This window comes from Geotrypetes seraphini, chromosome 7 (genome assembly GCF_902459505.1).
Source record: "Geotrypetes seraphini chromosome 7, aGeoSer1.1, whole genome shotgun sequence".
In the NCBI taxonomy this organism is placed as follows: Eukaryota; Metazoa; Chordata; class Amphibia; order Gymnophiona; family Dermophiidae; genus Geotrypetes; species Geotrypetes seraphini.
Window position 1 is genome coordinate 99,560,304 of NC_047090.1, and position 18,078 is coordinate 99,578,381.

General features: G+C 42.8%; 1 protein-coding gene across 5 annotated transcripts in view; it reads right to left on the bottom strand.

Moving 5' to 3' along the window:
* The window catches only part of PLEKHH1 (pleckstrin homology, MyTH4 and FERM domain containing H1), a 288,947-nt gene that overhangs the window by 23,551 nt on the left and 247,318 nt on the right, over positions 1 to 18,078 (bottom strand). For all 5 annotated transcript variants that reach the window (XM_033951458.1, XM_033951455.1, XM_033951456.1 and 2 more), the window contains 2 exons: positions 8,564 to 8,661; positions 1,961 to 2,102 (listed from right to left, as the gene is read on the bottom strand). In XM_033951458.1, the coding sequence (XP_033807349.1) occupies positions 1,961 to 2,102; positions 8,564 to 8,661 (240 nt within the window). The remainder of the gene's footprint in view (positions 1 to 1,960; positions 2,103 to 8,563; positions 8,662 to 18,078) is intronic.

An 18,078-nucleotide genomic window follows, 5' to 3' on the forward strand; every position in this document is an offset into this window, starting at 1 on the left:
CTTCCCTCTCGCCACCTCACCGCCCTTCAGCAGCCCGAGAATCTCCCTCTCTCCCCCTTACCTTTGCAGCGTAAAGAAAATTAAGGGAGGGAAGGCGCGCGGTCACTGATCACGCACGGGGCCTCTTCCCTCTCTCCCTTCGGCAAAATCTATCTCCCTCCCTCCCCCCTCCCTTCACGGCGCTTTAGAAAATAAACTGATGCCAGCAAAGCCTGCCTGTGCCGCCCTGCAGTCGCGTGTATGTGGATGGAAGTTTCTCCTCTGATGCAACCGAAAGGTTAATATTTAATTCTACCCATCTTTTCAATTTCATTCCTAAGAGGCCCTTTTACTAAATTACGGTTTCTGCAAAATGCATGAAAGTATTTTGGTATACTTTGCCTGTTAACACACATTATCTCTTGCGTTAGGTATTTTTTAAAAATATTTTTTGAACTACGTGTATCATGAGTGGAGAATGGGCGTGGAAGCATAAACCAGCTAGTGTGTCTGCATTACTGTGCATGAGGGCCCAGATTCTGTAAACTGGCCAGTGCCTAGAAAAAGGGCATCAGTCGCGTGTCAGTCATGCTTAGGAGCCATTTACAGAATCGTGCCTAGCGGTGCTTATGTAAAAATTTAGGCACCAGAAATGTAGGCCAGGGTTTTAAAGGCCTATATTTCAGGCGCTTATGTTTTTGGAAAATTATACTTAGTGGCACCTAAGTCATGCTCTGCCCATAAAAACACCCACTTAGGCGTTAGGTATCGCTAAGCTCCAAGCCACAGGCACCTATTTTTTTTTTATAAAATTGGGTAGGTGTCTATTAACCAATTAATTTTTTTTTTTTTCAATTATTGAAACTATTAAGGGGATTTTGCCAATTAAATTAGGTGCCTAACTTCAGGTGCCCTTTAGAGAATATGGTCCTAATTGGTTAATGTAAAGTTTTGCGGGACAACTTAGCATCTTTTAAATAAGAGACAGTATTAATTTTTTTTTCAGTTACCAAATGCTAATGCAAACATTAGCGTATGACATGAAAAAAAAAATTGAAAAATGCCTTTTATACTGCTGCTTTAAAAATGAGGTTAGCACATTTTAACCTAGGACTTTCTTAAGCGTGCAGGAGTTTCTTTAAGTGCTAAGCTCATTTCTAACACATTCTACTAAAAGGGCCCCCAAAACGTGTGAAGGCGTATTTTCAAAGTACTTTGCGTGTCTAAGTGCTTTGAATAGGTTCATAGACAGTAACGCGGAAGACAAAGGCGTGCGCCGACAACTGAGCGCAAGATGGAGGTGCGCGCCGAAGAAAAAGACTGTTTTTAGGGGCTGCGACGGGGGGTTTGGTTGGGGAGCCCCCCCACTTTACTTAATACAGATCGCGGCGGCGTTGTGGGGGGTTTGGGGGTTGTAACCCCCCACATTTTAGTGAAAACGTAACTTTTTCCCTAAAAACAGGGAAAAAGTAAAGTTTTCAGTAAAATGTGTGGGGTTACAACCCCCCAAACCCCCCACAATGCCCCCACAACGCGGCGCGATCTGTATAAAGTAAATTGGGGGGTTCCCCCCCACACCCCCTGTCGTAGCCCCTAAAAACAGTTTTTTCTTTGGCGCACGCCTCCGTGCTGCGCTCAGTTGTCTGCTCGCACCTTTGTCCCGGCATGCTTTTGACCTGACACCCTTTGAATATGATCCCCTTAACTTAGGGTTACCAGATGTCCAGATTTCCACAGACATGTCCTCCTTTTGAGGACATCTGAAAATGTCACCAGACAAATGCAAGGGAATTTCAGAATAAAACGTGCTCTCCTCTATGTGGAAAGTTAACACTGCCATCTCCTTGAGTTACAGTTTTGACTGCCTAGGTGAAACAACCAACCTTGGCTGCAAACTAGCTCCTATAGAATGGAAAAGAAAGAAGATTACTGCATTCTAGTGAGCCTCCTAGAAGGCCCACGAACGCCCCTGTGTACTAACCTGAGCCATTAAAGCAGCCATCTCCAGGGCCAGCTCCTTATTGACGGGGAACCTGCCATTGGTTATCTCATCGCTAACCTGGGCAGCCAGCAATAGCCGCTCTCGCTCAGTTTCACCTTTCATCTGGGCTCTGAAATACATCCTAAAGTGAAAAAAACAACAATGCAAATCAGAAGAGAGGGTTTATGGCAATGTGTGGGGGATATTTGGAGCTAGGGGATATACTGAAGGAACATGATCTGACTTAATTTGATTTTGTCATTGAAATATTGAGTGAACTGGGGATGGGTTTGGGAATTAGAGGAAAGGGGAGTTTAGTGGTATTGGCTTCTGGAATTGTATGTTAATCTGTTTCTGCCTGGAATCTTTTGTGATTTATTGTGTGTCTTAAATAACATTTATGGTATTGCAGCAAGCTCCAAACGCCTTCCAGGCCTTTGTGACCATGGCCAATCTCTTTGCCCTGAATCGCTTCTGCATTCTAAAGTTTCATGCTCAAAAGCCATGACGGAAGTCCAAAGTGTTCCTGATCCTCCAGGGCAATCGGCCCCTGCAACAGCAATGTGGGATGCAGAGGTAGCTTGAGGCTCCTATCCTTTTGTAGTTGCACTAGATCCACATACCAAGGCCTTCTTGTCCAATCTGGGGCTACTAGAATCACCAGTCCTGGAAGCAGAGGGTTGGCGTAAAGAGCCATTACTCAGACTGGAAAGGGGTCACGAGCGGAGTTTCGCAGGGGTCGGTGCTAGGACCGCTCCTGTTCAATATCTACATAAACGACCTAGAGGTGGGAACCAAGTGTGAGGTCATTAAATTTGCAGATGACACCAAACTATACAGCAGGGCTCAAACCAGGGAAGACTGCGAAGATCTCCAAAAGGATCTAACGCAGCTGGAAAAGTGGGCCGAAAAATGGCAAATGAGCTTCAACATAGGGAAATGCAAAGTCATGCACGTGGGGAAAAAGAACCCGATGTTCACATACAAAATGGGGGGAACACCACTAGGGGTCAGTAACCTGGAGAGAGACCTGGGAGTGATGGTAGACGCAACACTGAAGGCATCGGCGCAGTGCGCCACAGCCTCAAAGAAAGCAAACAGAATGTTGGGTATCATTAAGAAGTTTCAAGTTTCAAGTTTCAAGTTTATTAGGTTGCTTGTTGAATCGCTTAATCAGATTTCTAAGCGATGTACAATAAAATATACACATAAGAAAACGAAAACATTACATACAATTTATCAATTATAACAAAAACAAAGGGAAAGAGGAAGAGAAATACATTTTTTATAGTAAAGAAAGAACATACAGGGAAAACACATAAGGAAATTAAAAAATGAGTAAAAAATAATTAACTAGAGTAACACTGTATAATAAAATTTAATTTAAGGGTATTACGACCAGGACGAAGGAAGTCATCATGCCGCTGTATCGTGCAATGGTGCAGCCGCATCTGGAGTACTGTGTCCAGTACTGGTCGCCGTACCTCAAGAAGGACATGGCAGTACTTGAGGGAGTACAGAGAAGAGAAACTAAACTGATAAAGGGAATGGAAAATCTCCCATATACCGACAGATTGAAGCAGTTGGGACTTTTCTCCCTGGAAAAGCGGAGACTTAGAGGAGACATGATAGAAACCTTCAAGATCCTGAAGGGCATAGAAAAAGTAGACAGGGACAGATTTTTCAAATTATGGGGCACCACAAGTACAAGGGGGCACTCAGAGAAATTGAAAGGGGACAGGTTTAGAACAAACGCTAGGAAGTTCTTTTTCACTCAGAGGGTGGTGGATACATGGAACGCGCTTCCAGAGGCTGTTGTAGACAAGAAAACATTAAATGGTTTCAAAGAAGGTTTGGATAGATTCCTAGAAGAAAAAGGGATTGAAGGGTATAGATAGGTATAGACCACTACTCAGGCAATGGGCCTGATGGGCTGCCGCGGGAGCGGACCGCTGGGCAGGATGGACCTATGGTCTGCCTCAGCGGAGGCAACTTCTTATGTTCTTATGACCCTGTCTATCATGGGCCTAGGAGGAAAAACGTATAACAGGTCTATCATGGGCCTGCCCTTCTGGGTTCGTATCTTCGGCTGCTTTCTTGTTGGTTGCAGTTGCCCCGAGTTTAAAAGTCAACTGCCCCCAGCGGCATACAATGCTGTTGAATGCTCTCTGGGATAGGGACCACTCCCCAAGATCCAGGGTTTGCCGGCTCAGATAATTGGCTTGAATATTGTCCACTTCTGCTGCATGAGCTGCTGAAAGAGCCTTTAGGTGAACTTCTGTCCAACACAATAACTTGTGGGCTTCCAAATTCAGGGGGGTAGGGGGCACTTTTGATGCCTCCCTGCCTGTTTACATAGGCCACTGCAGTGGCATTGTCCAAGAAGACCCTGATTGCCTTGCATTTGAGACTGTTTTCCAGCATCTGAAGCACTAGGCAGATGGCTCTTAGCTCTAGCTGATTGAGTGACCACTTCTTCTAAGAGGGCAACCATTTTCCCTGCACTGGATGACCCTCACAATGACCTTCCTAGCTGTAAGGCTGGCATCTGTTGTCAGGATCAACCAAGAGTCTATGCATAATGGAAATCCCCTGGCCAGCGTCTCTGACCAGAGCCACCACTACAGGCTGCGATGGGAATCCAGATTTTGGCCAACGGCCTGTGAAGAAAGTCTGTCTGTCTCTTAAACAGTCTGTACACTGTTGGGCTGTCTCCTTGGTCCAGAGCTTCCAAACCCTCAAATATGGAAAAGTAATTTTGGGAATGAAGTGGCATGGAGACTAGACTCCCATCATCCAAGTGCTTATCTTACTGGTCGCCCTGGTCTGCAGTTGGACCCTGCTTAGCAGACTCTGCATTCTGGGTGCGCTCCCCCCCCTGCTCTACTTCCAGTGCAGGCAGCAAACTGGCAGGCTATTATTTATAATTCAGATAAGCATTATAAAGGAAATTGACAAAATAGGGCATAGAAACCTAGACTGGAGGATGTGAGAGACCCCCCTGAGAGGGTTCCATCTGTCTCCTGGTGGAACCAGCTTCCTCCGTGTGGTGCCTCTTTGCCACAGATGCGGACTCAGCCTTTGACGCCTCTGGGGACATTTTAAATCCCCCGGAGCGGCCCCTGAGGTTGTGGATTCAAATCTTGTGCTGCTCCTTGGGACCGTGGATAAGTCACTTAATACTCTACTGCCCCAGGCACATTAGATAAAATGTGAGCCAACCGGGACAGATAGGGAAAATGCTTGAAGTACCAGTATGTAAACCGCTTTGAGTGTGGTTGCAAAACCACAAAAAGGCAGTGTACAAGTCCCAATCCTTCCCCCCCCCCTTTCTTTCATCACAGTAATAGTTAAATGATTTTCACAAATCAAAGATTTCATGAATGAATTGGAGTGTTAGCTATGAGCATGTATGTGATAATGGACATTTGAAAGGTATACAAATAGAGCTCTTGCATTTTGCATGATTAATTTGGTGGTCTCAATAGTGGGTGTTTAGAGGATAATGAATGCATTTATGTATTCTAGTGTTTTGACTTATGAGAGAGTGAACCAATTAGAAGTAGGGCTGCATTTCTATTAACATTTAATCACAATTAATCGTGTAATTAAAAATTGTAATCTTGCAATTATTCATGAGATTAAAGACAGGGCATAGCCAGCAGTCCAAGTTGGGGGGGGGGAGACTAGGGGGCATGCATTTCCTCTTCCTCCTCCCAACATTAGGCATCATACCTTTGCTGATGGGGATGCTGAAGCCCAGTTAAAGCTGCCCATTCCCAAAGTAGCTTCTTCTTTGTGCTGCCTCATGATCGAAGAAGTCAGCAGGATGCCTCCAGCTTCTGAAGCCGGCACTCCTCAAACATGCTCAGTTCATAGATGAACTGAGCATACTTGGGGAGTGTAAGTCTTGGTGGCTGGAGGCTTGCTGTTGATTTTACCGCTCCTGAGGTAGTATGAGGAAGAAAGGGGTGATTTAGGCAGCAGATTTCTTTGGCTGTTGGGGCTTCAGTTACCCTACCAGCTATTGAACACATGATGAAAACTGGGTGGGTTGGAGCCCAATATCTTCCTCTCTCCGGGCCACAGGTCCAACCCTCTCTCTGTCTCCCTTCCTCTCCTTCCCCCAGGTCCAACTCTCTTTTTCTCCTTCCCTCCAAGTCCAACTTTCTCTTTTTCTCCTTCACTCCCTCCATCCCTGTCCCCAGGTCAAACTCTCTCTTTTTCCCTCCCTCTCCCAGATCTCATTCTTTCTTTTTCTCTCCCTCCCTCCATCCAGGTCCAACTCTCTCTTTCTCTTTCCCTCCCTTGTCCAACTCTCTCCCTCCAGGTCCAACTCTCTCTCTCTCTCTCTCCCCCTTTCTCCCTCCCCCTAGGTCTAACTCTCCATCTCTTTCTCCCTCTCACCCTCCCTACCCTCAGGTCCCTTTTTTTCTCTCTCTCTCTCTCTATTCCTCCCTCCCTCCCAACCCCCATCCCCAGGTCAAACTCAATCTCTCTCCCTCCCTCCCTGCCCCAGCTCCAACTCTCAATTCCTTCATCCTTCTCTCCTCTGCATGGTCCAGCATCTATCCTACCCACAGTAGCACCCGACCACTGCCAGCCTCACTGCACTGGTACTGGCACCCAGACTCAGACCACCGACCACTACTCTCCCAAGCACTAGCACCTGACATCTCTCCCTTCCCTCATCTACCCATCTTCCCTCATCTGCCCCCGCATTAGCATTCTTACCTTTGCAAGCTTCTCTTCGACCCTGCAGCCAGTGGCAGCCTTATTGAAAGGCTGCTGGCGGATTGCACCTGGCCTTCCCTCTAACCCAGCCTGCATCCTTCTGCTCTAACTTCCTGTTTTGAGAAGGGGTGACTGGGTCAGAGGTAGGCAGCCTTTTAATAGAACGGCCGCTGGATGCAGGGCTGAAGAGGAACTTGCAAAGGTAAGAGTGAAGGTGCGGGGGCAGCAAGCCATGATTGGGTATGTGAGGGGAGTGGAAAAAAGAAGGCAAAAGGGCTGCAAGCAATTAATTATTAGTTGCAATTAATTTTTTAAATCGTGATTAATTTGCAGTCCTAATTAGAAGGAATTATGGTTTTTGATCTCATCGACAATGGCCTTCTAAAAGCTTGCCCATCATCCTCTACTATGCAATTTACCCAAGACTCATCTTCCAATTTCACAAGAGATGAATTTATGAAAAGAAATCTATATGTATGGATATCTCTCCCCTAAAGCAGGAGTTGCTGTTTCCAAAACAACAGCTGCTGTCTGATGCCTTCAAGAGAATATGAGGGAGTAGGTGTTACAAGGCAGGGTTTCTTTAAGGACACTGCCTCACTAAGGTTGGAACTGAGCTACCTTAAGGCAGGCAATAAGTATGTTAGTCTGTCTGACCAGGAGGGCAGTCTCAAACAGAGTTAATAACCTTCTGGCAGAACAGAACAAAGAGTCCCCAAGCAAGAAGAAAGGATCCTCAATGGATGGTCCATCCTGAGGCTTCAGTACCAGACAAAGAGGGAAGCAGAGTAGCCTTTCAGGAGACTAGAAGTAGCCCTGGGTGTGTTTAATGTAGAGGCTATCGGGGAAAAGGCTGAGAGAAAATTATAGAAAACCCTAAATGCATATGAAGATTATGGAGCCTGTCAGCGAAGGACTATGGAAAGTTTACAAGAACCCTGAGTCCATACTAAGACTATGGAACCTGTTGGGGGACAGGATATAGGAAGACTGCAGTAGATTAAAGAGAAATTGCTTTATCAGGCTTGTATACATGAAAATACAATAAAAGTGTTTATGTTTTGCTTCCATCCCTTTGTCTGGCTGTATTTCTGATGGATCCAAACTTGGCCACAGGTCAACATTACCAAAGGGAAATATTTTCCTTTTATCCTCATTTTTGAAGATTTATGACTAATTTGAGACTATAATGGTTAGGATTTCAGCTGACATTAGTATGATCCCTCTCTGAATGCTAATATCAAGTGTTAAGTCATTCACAATTTCCACAGCAGCATCCTATGATTTAAATCCCTCTATTGTCCATGACTAAGGGCTTTTGTGATTGCTAATTTTTTCCCAATTATACAACTTATCAAATTTTTTTAAAATTATAATTAATTTTTTTATATACTGCTATTCAAACTACAAGTACTACTCCTACTAGTCCTACCTACAGACACAAATAGGAAGGAACATCTTCTAGAGTTTTCCCTGGTTGTGCTTTGGAACCCTGCTAGACCCTTAAAGGAGCCCCATGTTTTCTGAAGGGATCAGAGATCTCTCAATGTGTGGAACAAGCCCAAAAAATATGGCTTTATTAATCTTACTGCAAGACATGAACTTTGCTTTTCCAATGACACAACTAGGCACTGGTGTGCTTATGGATGGAATATCCCAATCACTTCTTTAAGAGATTTAAGAAGAAAGTCACATCATATACAATCTTTCTTTTCTTCTCCTTTTCACAGTATACTAGACTCTATTTAGTTCTCACATCCACATTCAGCACTTTCAAACTTGATCTAATCATCAACATATGCTGCTGATTCTCTAGTTAGAAATCATTAATCCTAGGCATGTGAGTGACCATATAAATCTGACACATACCTGTTTTTATACGTCAATCGTACTATCCTAGTGCTTTCGTATTTCCCAGGATGCAGCTCTTTCAAGGCTTGTTCCCATTTGGAGATGACATCACAGATCTATGTGGTAACACAGACAAATGGAATGAAAATTCAATACTGGTCACAATAACAACAAAAGCCAAATATGGGAAGATAGAATGCAGCTGTAAGACAGGAATAACAGCTAGTTTATTCCTTCCAAATACAACTTCTCTATATATTTACTACATTTGTATGTTGGTCACTGTCCCCAGATTATTTTTTTTTTATTTATAAGAATTCTCATTAAATTACAACAAGGATATCACTTTGCTGGAAATACTTAGCAAAAAATACATAAGAAAAAAAGAGAATAAACAACTTATATGTGTAAATAAGAACATTGTAGGGAGAAAAAGTCAATAGAAAAGAACACAGGAAATCCTGATATTTATCTCAGAATAATAACAACAAATACACAGTGTGGCTTACATCCTATATCATTCAGCGTTATCTGCTACCCAAAATAGCAGAAAGGAAGGATAGATTAGGCTCTTACCTCAATAGTCCTCCTTCTTGTAGAATAGCATACGATTCCTTATGGATGGGTTGTGTACCCCAACTTGCGAGCTAGATTGTAGAAGGCATCAAATCATTTTTCTCATCTCTGCCTCCTTGTCTCCCTGGGCAGTGCCCCCTCTCTTTAGTCTATACCAAAGCAAGCAATAACCCCTAAAAGAGGAAATGATAACGAGGGGTTCGGGGGACTCCTCGATAATGTTAATTTTGCTGTGCAATAGGAACAAAAAAACAGTAAACACACATTGCAATTGCAAAACTAAAGGTGGAACCAACTCACCACCTACCTGTGTGCACCCAGCACTAACACTTGTATAGCTCTGTGAAAGCAGTGTGCAGCAAGCAGTGGAACTCCAACCCACTGCCTTACAATAAGTTTATTTTCTTCTCTTTTAGTTGCTACAACCCAAGACACTGGCATTTCAACCCTGACTATTATTCAACGCAGGCTGTATAAATCAGTGACAGGGTGGGAGGCATAAGGAATTGTATGCTTTTCTACAGGAAAGAGGATTATCGAGGTAAGAACCTAATCCTTCCTTTCTGTGCAAACAGCACGATTCTTTATGGATGGGACATATCAGAGCAATCCCTTGAGTCTATGGTGGGACAGATGAGCATGCAACAAGTACCAAGGACCCAAAGGCCACATCCACTTGTGCTGACACATCTATTCTGTAAAACTTTGTAAAGGTATGAAGAGTGGACTATGTGGCTGCCCTGAAAATTTCATCAGGCGGCACTGCCCTGGACTCTGTCCAAGAAGCAGCCACATATCTGGAAGAGTGAGCTTTCAAGGTGACTGGCAGTTGTTTACCACAGCCAATGTACGCTGAGGAGATCGCCATGTTAATCCATTGGGAGATAGAAGCCTTGGAGGCTGGTCTTCCTCAACGATTAGAGCTGGATATGACAAACAGATGGTCTGAGAGCCTAAAATCATTTATCATGTCAAGATAGTGGAGAAGCACCCTCCACACATTCAGCAAACTCAAAACCTTGTCCTGTTTGTTTTTGCCTGTGGACTGAACATGGAGCGCCAAGACCACCTTCGGCAGAAAGGGAGGAATGGTGCGCAAAGACACTCCTGCTTCCGTGAATTTGAGAAAAGGCTCTCTGCACTATAATGCCTACAGCTTGGACACCCTCCTAGCCAAAGTGATTGCAACCACAAACTTTTAAATTTTAGCGTTGAAAGAATAAATCAGCAGGCATAACAGTCAACCAAGCAGTGCGGCGTGCGCCGCAAAGCAGAGAAATATATAGGGGAAGTTACCAGCGGGGTAATGTGGGCGGGGTCGTCGGCGCCGCCGCTTTGCGGCGGCGGTCTTTCAAGAGAACGAGAGGGCCTGTAGAGAGTGGAAAGGACAAACATTAGAGAGGTAAATGAAAAAACAGTAGACAGTTGTTAAAATGGATAAAATTATCAGTAAATCAAGTTAAAATAGATAAAATATAAAAATATAAATACCTGAGGTAAGAGTTACATACAATGTAGGTAAAATAAACTTGAAATGAGTTAAAATTAGAATTAGATAAATAAAATTAGTAAAACCAGTCAAGTTGAAATTTTAGTGTTGAAAGAATAAATCAGCAGGCATAACAGTCAACCAAGCAGTGCGGCATGCGCCGCAAAGCAGAGAAATATATAGGGGAGGTTACCAGCGGGGTAATGTGGGCGGGGTCGTCGGCGCCGCCGCTTTGCGGCGGCGGTCTTTCAAGAGAACGAGAGGGCCTGAGGTAAGAGTTACATACAATGTAGGTAAAATAAACTTGAAATGAGTTAAAATTAGAATTAGATAAATAAAATTAGTAAAACCAGTCAAGTTGAAATTTTAGCGTTGAAAGAATAAATCAGCAGGCATAACAGTCAATAATTTGCCAATATTCTTCCCGACTTATTTGAGTTTCCATAATACAATGCCTGCTGGGAGATTAAATCTTTTCTTATTATCTTTGATGAGAATTCATTGTATTTTACTTTAAGTTTTAATAATTCTTGTTGTATAGAATATTCCCATTTTTCTATTAATTTTGATTCTAAAATTTTTATTTCTGTTTCCAAATTAGAAAATTGTTTTCTATTTTGTTTATTAAGATAAGCCGAATAAGAAATAATTTGTCCTCTTATTGATACCTTAAAAGCATCCCATAATATTTCCCTAGAGATTTCATCTTTATCATTTATTTGAAAATAATCTTTCATTTTTGTTTGAAAATTCTCACAGAATATTGGGTCAGCAAGCAATGTATTATCAAATTTCCATATTGGTCTATTTGTATTTTGATCTGTGATTTTAATTTCAATCCACACTCCACCATGATCAGATAATATGATTGGATCAATGGCAGCTTGTGTTACTTGATGTGCTAGGTGTTTTGATATAAATATATAATCTATTCTTGAAAAAGAATTATGAACATGAGAACAGAAAGAAAATTCCCGTCCATTAAAATGAAGTATTCGCCAAATATCTGTCAAATTACAAGTTTGTACCAAATTATCTAGTCCCATCGATTTCATATATCTACTTGGGTTTTTGTCTAATAAAGGATCCATAACAGCATTAAAATCCCCAGCTACTATTAGATTTGAAGTAGCCAGTGGTAAGATCAGTTGTTGAAGAGTCTTAAAAAATTCATTTTGTTTTGAATTAGGGGCATATATATTAAACAACGTCATGGTTGTATTTCCCATGCATATTTCCACTTTTACCCATCTGCCATGAACATCTGATTCTTTTAATTTAAATAAAGCTGAGCATTTTTTATTCACTAGAATAGCAACACCTGCTTTTTTCCCTATGGCTGGTGAATAAAAACAATGCTTTATCCAACCACCTGTCAACTTATTAGATTCAATGTTTGAAAGGTGGGTCTCTTGTATGCAACATATATCTGCATTTTGCCTTTTTAAGAACAGTAATGCTTTTTTCCTTTTTATAACATGATTTAGACCATTAACATTCAAAGATATTATTTTAAGAGACATTTATAATTATAATTTTTATAATATATTTTCTATATAATGATATATAATGTTTTTTATTAATATATATTTCCTTTTATTATTTCTATATCTCCTTTATATCTTTCTTTCCCATTCCCTCCCGTATCCCTATTTCCCTCCCTCCCCCCCCCTCTTATTAAATACGATTACTTGGGTACGCAAGATGAGGTTAGGTTAAAATAACTCCCCCAAGCTAAATTAAAATATTCTTTATTTACTACTAATAATTTATCTCCCTTTATCTAATATATTTCCTATATATCTAGCAAATAAATTTTTTCCTTTTTAATGCGGTTTCCCTTGCAAAATCAGGGACAATATGTATTTTTGAATCTTGACATTTGAGATTTTTATTTTCTTTAGCTAATTGACAAATTTCCAGCGCTTGTTGATGTCTCAGTAGTAGAACATTGCAATCAGTTACAACACAGCTTTAGGGAACTCAAATGTTTTGCAATAGATCATGTAATTCCGAACTCACGCGGCGGTGATAGACAGAGAAATTTATTACAAAAAGAGTCCCGCTGGATTTTTCACTTAGGATCGTTAAAACCGGGAGGCCTAAATGCAAATATGGATTGGAGTGCTTTCTTTTAGATCTTATAACTGTTACATTATGTTGATTTGACACGTCCCTTTAAGATTCACAGATGTTATTTAATTGAAGCATCTTTATAGCGCAGGCGTGGCGTCTTACATTTGCTAACGCCATTTTGTCAAAGACGCTGTATGAACAGCACAGTGAGTAAACCTAATTTTAAAAATGTTTTGCAAATGTTTATGTTAGCAAGTAGAAGTAAATTATTATTCTCTGTGTTTATAGAAGCCTCAGACCCCTAAAGAAGCCATTACTAAGGCGAAACGGGTCCCGTTGGGCACAGAGTGAATTGGGCACAGTGTGAATTTGGCATGACACAAAAGCCACCACGTAAAGATAAGTGCTTTATTTAAAGTTGATTATATTTGCACTTTATAGCAATAAAAAACAAGTGGAGCTCAATGATTGATACTCATACCTATAAAAGCCATTTGAACAATCGTATATGATTTGACGGTGTAGGTATCTGAGAGCTCCACGGGTATAAACATTTGATACATCAGTCTATATTTTTTGTCTGTTTCTTTGATGGTAGCCATCGGCCTTGTACTGGGTGACCTTATGCAATGACCACCCCAGTCATAGAGATTGGCATCCATTGTTAATATCACCGTTGAGTCTATGTGGAGAGGAAGTCCTCTGGACAACGACTCCAGAAGAGCCACCATTTTAAACTCTGTCGCGCTTCCATCGCCCAGGCAAACTCCTTCTGGAGTGAGTCTGACTGAGGAGACCAATGTGCCAGCAGTGATCGCTGCAGGAGGTGTAGGTGTGTTCTTGCTCATGGAATCACTTCTATGGTTGCTACCATAGACCCCAGCACCTGCAGGAAATGCCAAGTCACAGGAGCCAGCTTCATCAAGATGTCTAGGAACTGGCAAATGAACTTCAGTTTGCATGGCTCTTGACAAAACACTCAGCTCTCTGCCATATTGAACAGGATTCCCAGATACTCCAGACAGATCCTGTAAGAGCTGGATTACCTCAGCAACCGCCAAGTGGCAGTCCAGCAAGGATGGTGCTCTGAACAGCCAATTGTCCGAGTAAGGATGAACCTGGATTCCTGCCTTGTGCAGATTGGCTGCTCTAACCACCATTATGAAGGTGCATAGAGCAGTAGCTAACCCGAAAGGCAGCACTGCAAACTGAAAGTGTTTCTCTAGCACAGTGTATCTCAAACTGTGTGCCAGGACACACTTGTGTGCCTCCTGAGATTCCAAGTGTGCTGCGGCACACTGAGGAGGAAAAGAGGAACCTGCCAGCTGATTTCCCTACACGGTACAGCGCCAGCGCTGCCCGATTCACCAAAGGCCTGCATGTTTCCGCCTTCTCTCTAGCATCCTCCAGCTTTCCGCCTGGCCTCCCGGTCTCACCTTTATAGCTAACTAGCTGATGCCCCGGCGTTGCACGGGTATTTAATTATAGCAATAACACTGTAAATGGATTCAAAAAAAGATACTTTATAGTGGTGAAATAAATTATTTTTTTACAGCTTTATAAAAAGTACAATATTCAAATAATAATGTGAAATATTACTAACACAAAACTTGATTATAAACAACATTTTTAGTTTCACCTCCAGGAGCAAGAACATATACATTCTTGGGTGAACCCACCCTTGAGCAAGCAACATAGAGTTGTCCATGGGAAAAACAGGGGGATCTTAAATCCACCCCACAGTATGTAATAGTCTGTCCTTGTGATTTGTTGATTGTGATAGAGAATGCAAGTCTCACTGGAATTTGCAATCTCTTAAACTGAAAAGGAAGATCTGTTGGAATAAGTGGTATCCGCGGGATAAATACGGTTTCACCTTGTCCCTTTCCGGTTAAGATAGTCGCTTCAATTACATTGGACAGTAACCTCTTTACACAAAGCCTTGTGCCATTGCAAAGTTTTGGTGGGTCAAGGTTGCTAAGTAAAATAACTGGAGATCCCACAGCTTTTTACATTTTTTCCATTGAAATGAATGGGTGAAATATGATTTTATGTTTGTAGCTCCGCCCACGTGTGCAGGTGGGCCGCGAGACCCCCAGAACATATCACCCCAGGTAGTGAGGGATCTGCATATCAAGTTTCGTTCAAATCTGTCCCACAGCTTTTTACATTGTTCCCATTGACTTGAATGGGTGAAATCTGATTTTCTGTTTGTAGCTCCGCCCACGTGTGCAGGTGGGCCGCGAGACCCCCAGAACATATCACCCCAGGTAGTGAGGGATCTGCATACCAAGTTTCGTTCAAATCGGTCCCACAGCTCTCTACATTTTTTCCATTGACTTGAATGGGTGAAATCTGATTTTCTGTTTGTAGCTCCGCCCACGTGTGCAGGTGGGCAGCAAGACCCCCAGAACATATCACCCCAGGTAGTGAGGGATCTGCATACCAATTTGCGTTCAAATCAGTCCCACAGCTTTTTACATTTTTTGCATTGACTTGAATGGATGAAATATGATTTTCTGTTTGTAGCTCCGCCCACGTGTGCAGGTGGGCCGTGAGACCCCCAGAACATATCACCCCAGGTAGTGAGGGATCTGCATACCAAGTTTCGTTCAAATCGGTCCCACAGCTTTTTACATTTTTTCCATTGACTTGAATGGGTGAAATCAGATTTTCTGTTTGTAGCTCCGCCCACATGTGCAGGTGGGCCACGAGACCCACAGAACATATCACCCCAGGTAGTGAGGGATCAGCATACCAAGTTTCGTTCAAATCGGGCAAGCCGTTTTTGCGTTGGCAGCTTTTTACATTTTTTCCATTGACATGAATGGGTGAAATCTGATTTTCTGTTTGTAGCTCCGCCCACGTGTGCAGGTGGGCTGCGAGACCCCCAGAACATATCACCCCAGGTAGTGAGGGATCTGCATACCAAGTTTCGTTCAAATCGGGCAAGCCGTTTTTGCGTTGGCAGCTTTTTACATTTTTTCCATTGACATGAATGGGTGAAATCTGATTTTCTGTTTGTAGCTCCGCCCACGTGTGCAGGTGGGCCGCGAGACCCCCAGAACATATCATCCCAGGTAGTGAGGGATCTGCATACCAAGTTTCGTTCAAATCGGTCAAGCCGTTTTTGCGTGATCGCGGTACATACACACATACACACACACATACACACATACAAACCTCCGATTTTATATATATAGATTACAGCAGCCTGCAGAGGATCGCTGGTAGATAAAATGATTTTATTTTCAATATAGTGATTGAAATGTGTCAGTTTTGAGAATTTATATCTGCTGTGTATATTGTGTGTATATGAAAAATGAATGGAAAAATTGCATTACAATTAGTAAAGGGGATGGGATCTGGGGCAGAGCTTGAGTGGGCTTAGGGAGGGCTGTGGTTGGGGGATACTCAGTTGATATTTGTTAGACTTAACGGGTACTTAGCTTGAAGTAGTTGAGAAACACTGCTGTAGGCAATCAGCTGGTGCTAGTGCCTCTCCTTCTCTCCGGCCCTCTTCCCTGCTGGCACCCCCTACTGGCAACTCAGGCCCCATCTAGAGGGCCTCTGCACATGCGCAGATGTCGACGTGATGATGTCACGCATACGTGTGATGTCCTCACGGCGATATCTGTGCACCTCTGGGTGCCTCAAGCCGTGGCCACTACCTTTAGTGTGCCCCGGCTCAAGAAAGTTTGAGAGACACTGCTCTAGCACATGGAACCTGAGAAATTTTCTGTGAGGCTAACAATTCACCTGAAGCAATGACTGATCTCACAGTTTCCATCCAGAATTTGGGAACTTTCAAGGCCACATTTACCGCCTTGAGATCTAGGATTGGCCTCTAATCATCTGAGTCTTTCTTGGGCACAATGAAGTAGATAGAGTATCTCCCTGAGCCTGAGCCTGGAACTGGCTCTATGGCTCCAATCTGTAAGAGCCTTTGCACCTTGGCAGCCTTCTCTGATCTTTCCACTGGGGAGTCCAATAAGAGGTCCCTAAGTCCCTCTTGAATTATGTCCAACACCCACTGGTCTGAAAAAATCTGCTCTCAAGTCTCCCAGAACTCCAAAAGTCTTCCCCCTATGCATGGGAGCTCAGGGGCCAACCTAACATCATTGGGACTTTTTAGGATTAACTGCTTAGCATGTGCCAGATGTCAGAGCTCTCCTGGAGCTGCCAAACCTTTAGGGACTTTTGTAGCTATGAAAGGAACCACAATTGGAACTGCCTGAATTAGGCATAATGGTCCATTACACTTGTCATCAGGTCATTCAGAGCTTTGTCAAATAGCATTTTCCCCTTAAAGGGGAGTTTGCTCAAAGTAGCTTTAGATACCGAATCTCCCGCCCACTGTCTGATTCAGAGCATTGGGCCGGCAGAGATTGTTTAAGCTGAGACTTTGCTCATAGTGTCAGACACATAATCCACCCCTGTCCGGAAGACAGGGAGGAAAACTGCCTCCTCCGCACCCGGAATTTGGCGTAGCATTTTGTGACAAGCTTGCACCACAAAGGATGCTGCAGCCACTGCCTTAAGGCCTAAAGCCAGCTCCTCAAACTGTCTTTTAAGGAAACAAACTACTCCAAACCAAAAACAAGAAAAACTAACAGTAAAAAGAAAAAAAGTGGGGAAGGAACCATGCACATCAACCAGAGATAAAACAATTAAAATTTATTCCAACACAATAAACAGTTGCGGATGATACCAAAATCTGCAATAGAGTAGACACCCCGGATGGTGTGAATAACATGAAGAAAGACCTAGTGAAGCTAGAAGAATGGTCTGAAATTTGGTAGCAAAAATTTAATGCTAAGAAATGCAAAGTCATGCATTTGGGCTGCAAAAACCAAAGGGAAAGGTACAGTGTAGGAGGTGAAAAACTTATGTGCATGACAGAAGAGCGGGACTTGGGTGTGATTGTACGTGATGATCTTAAGGTATGGCCAAACAGGTTGAAAAGGTGACAGCGAAAGCTATAAGGATGCTAGGTTACATAGAGGGAGAGATATGGCCAATAGGAAAAAGGAGGTATTGATGTCCCTGTATAAGACTCTGGTGAGACCTTATTTAGAATATTCCATACAATTCTGGAGGCCACATCTTCAAAAAGATATAAAAAGGATGGAGTTGGTCCAGAGGAAGGCTACTAAAATGGTGTGTGGTCTTCATCATAAATCATATGTATACTTTGGAGGAAAGGTGGGAGAGGGGAGATATGATAGAGATGTTTAAATACCTATGTGGCGTAAATGCGTATGAGTCAAGTCTCTCATTTGAAAGGAAGCTCTTGAATGAGAAGGCATAGGATGAAGTGCTGTAGCAGCAATGCTTTGGCACTAAAACACGGCCTGTGGGAGCAAAACTAACAGTTCAAGAATGCTAAAAA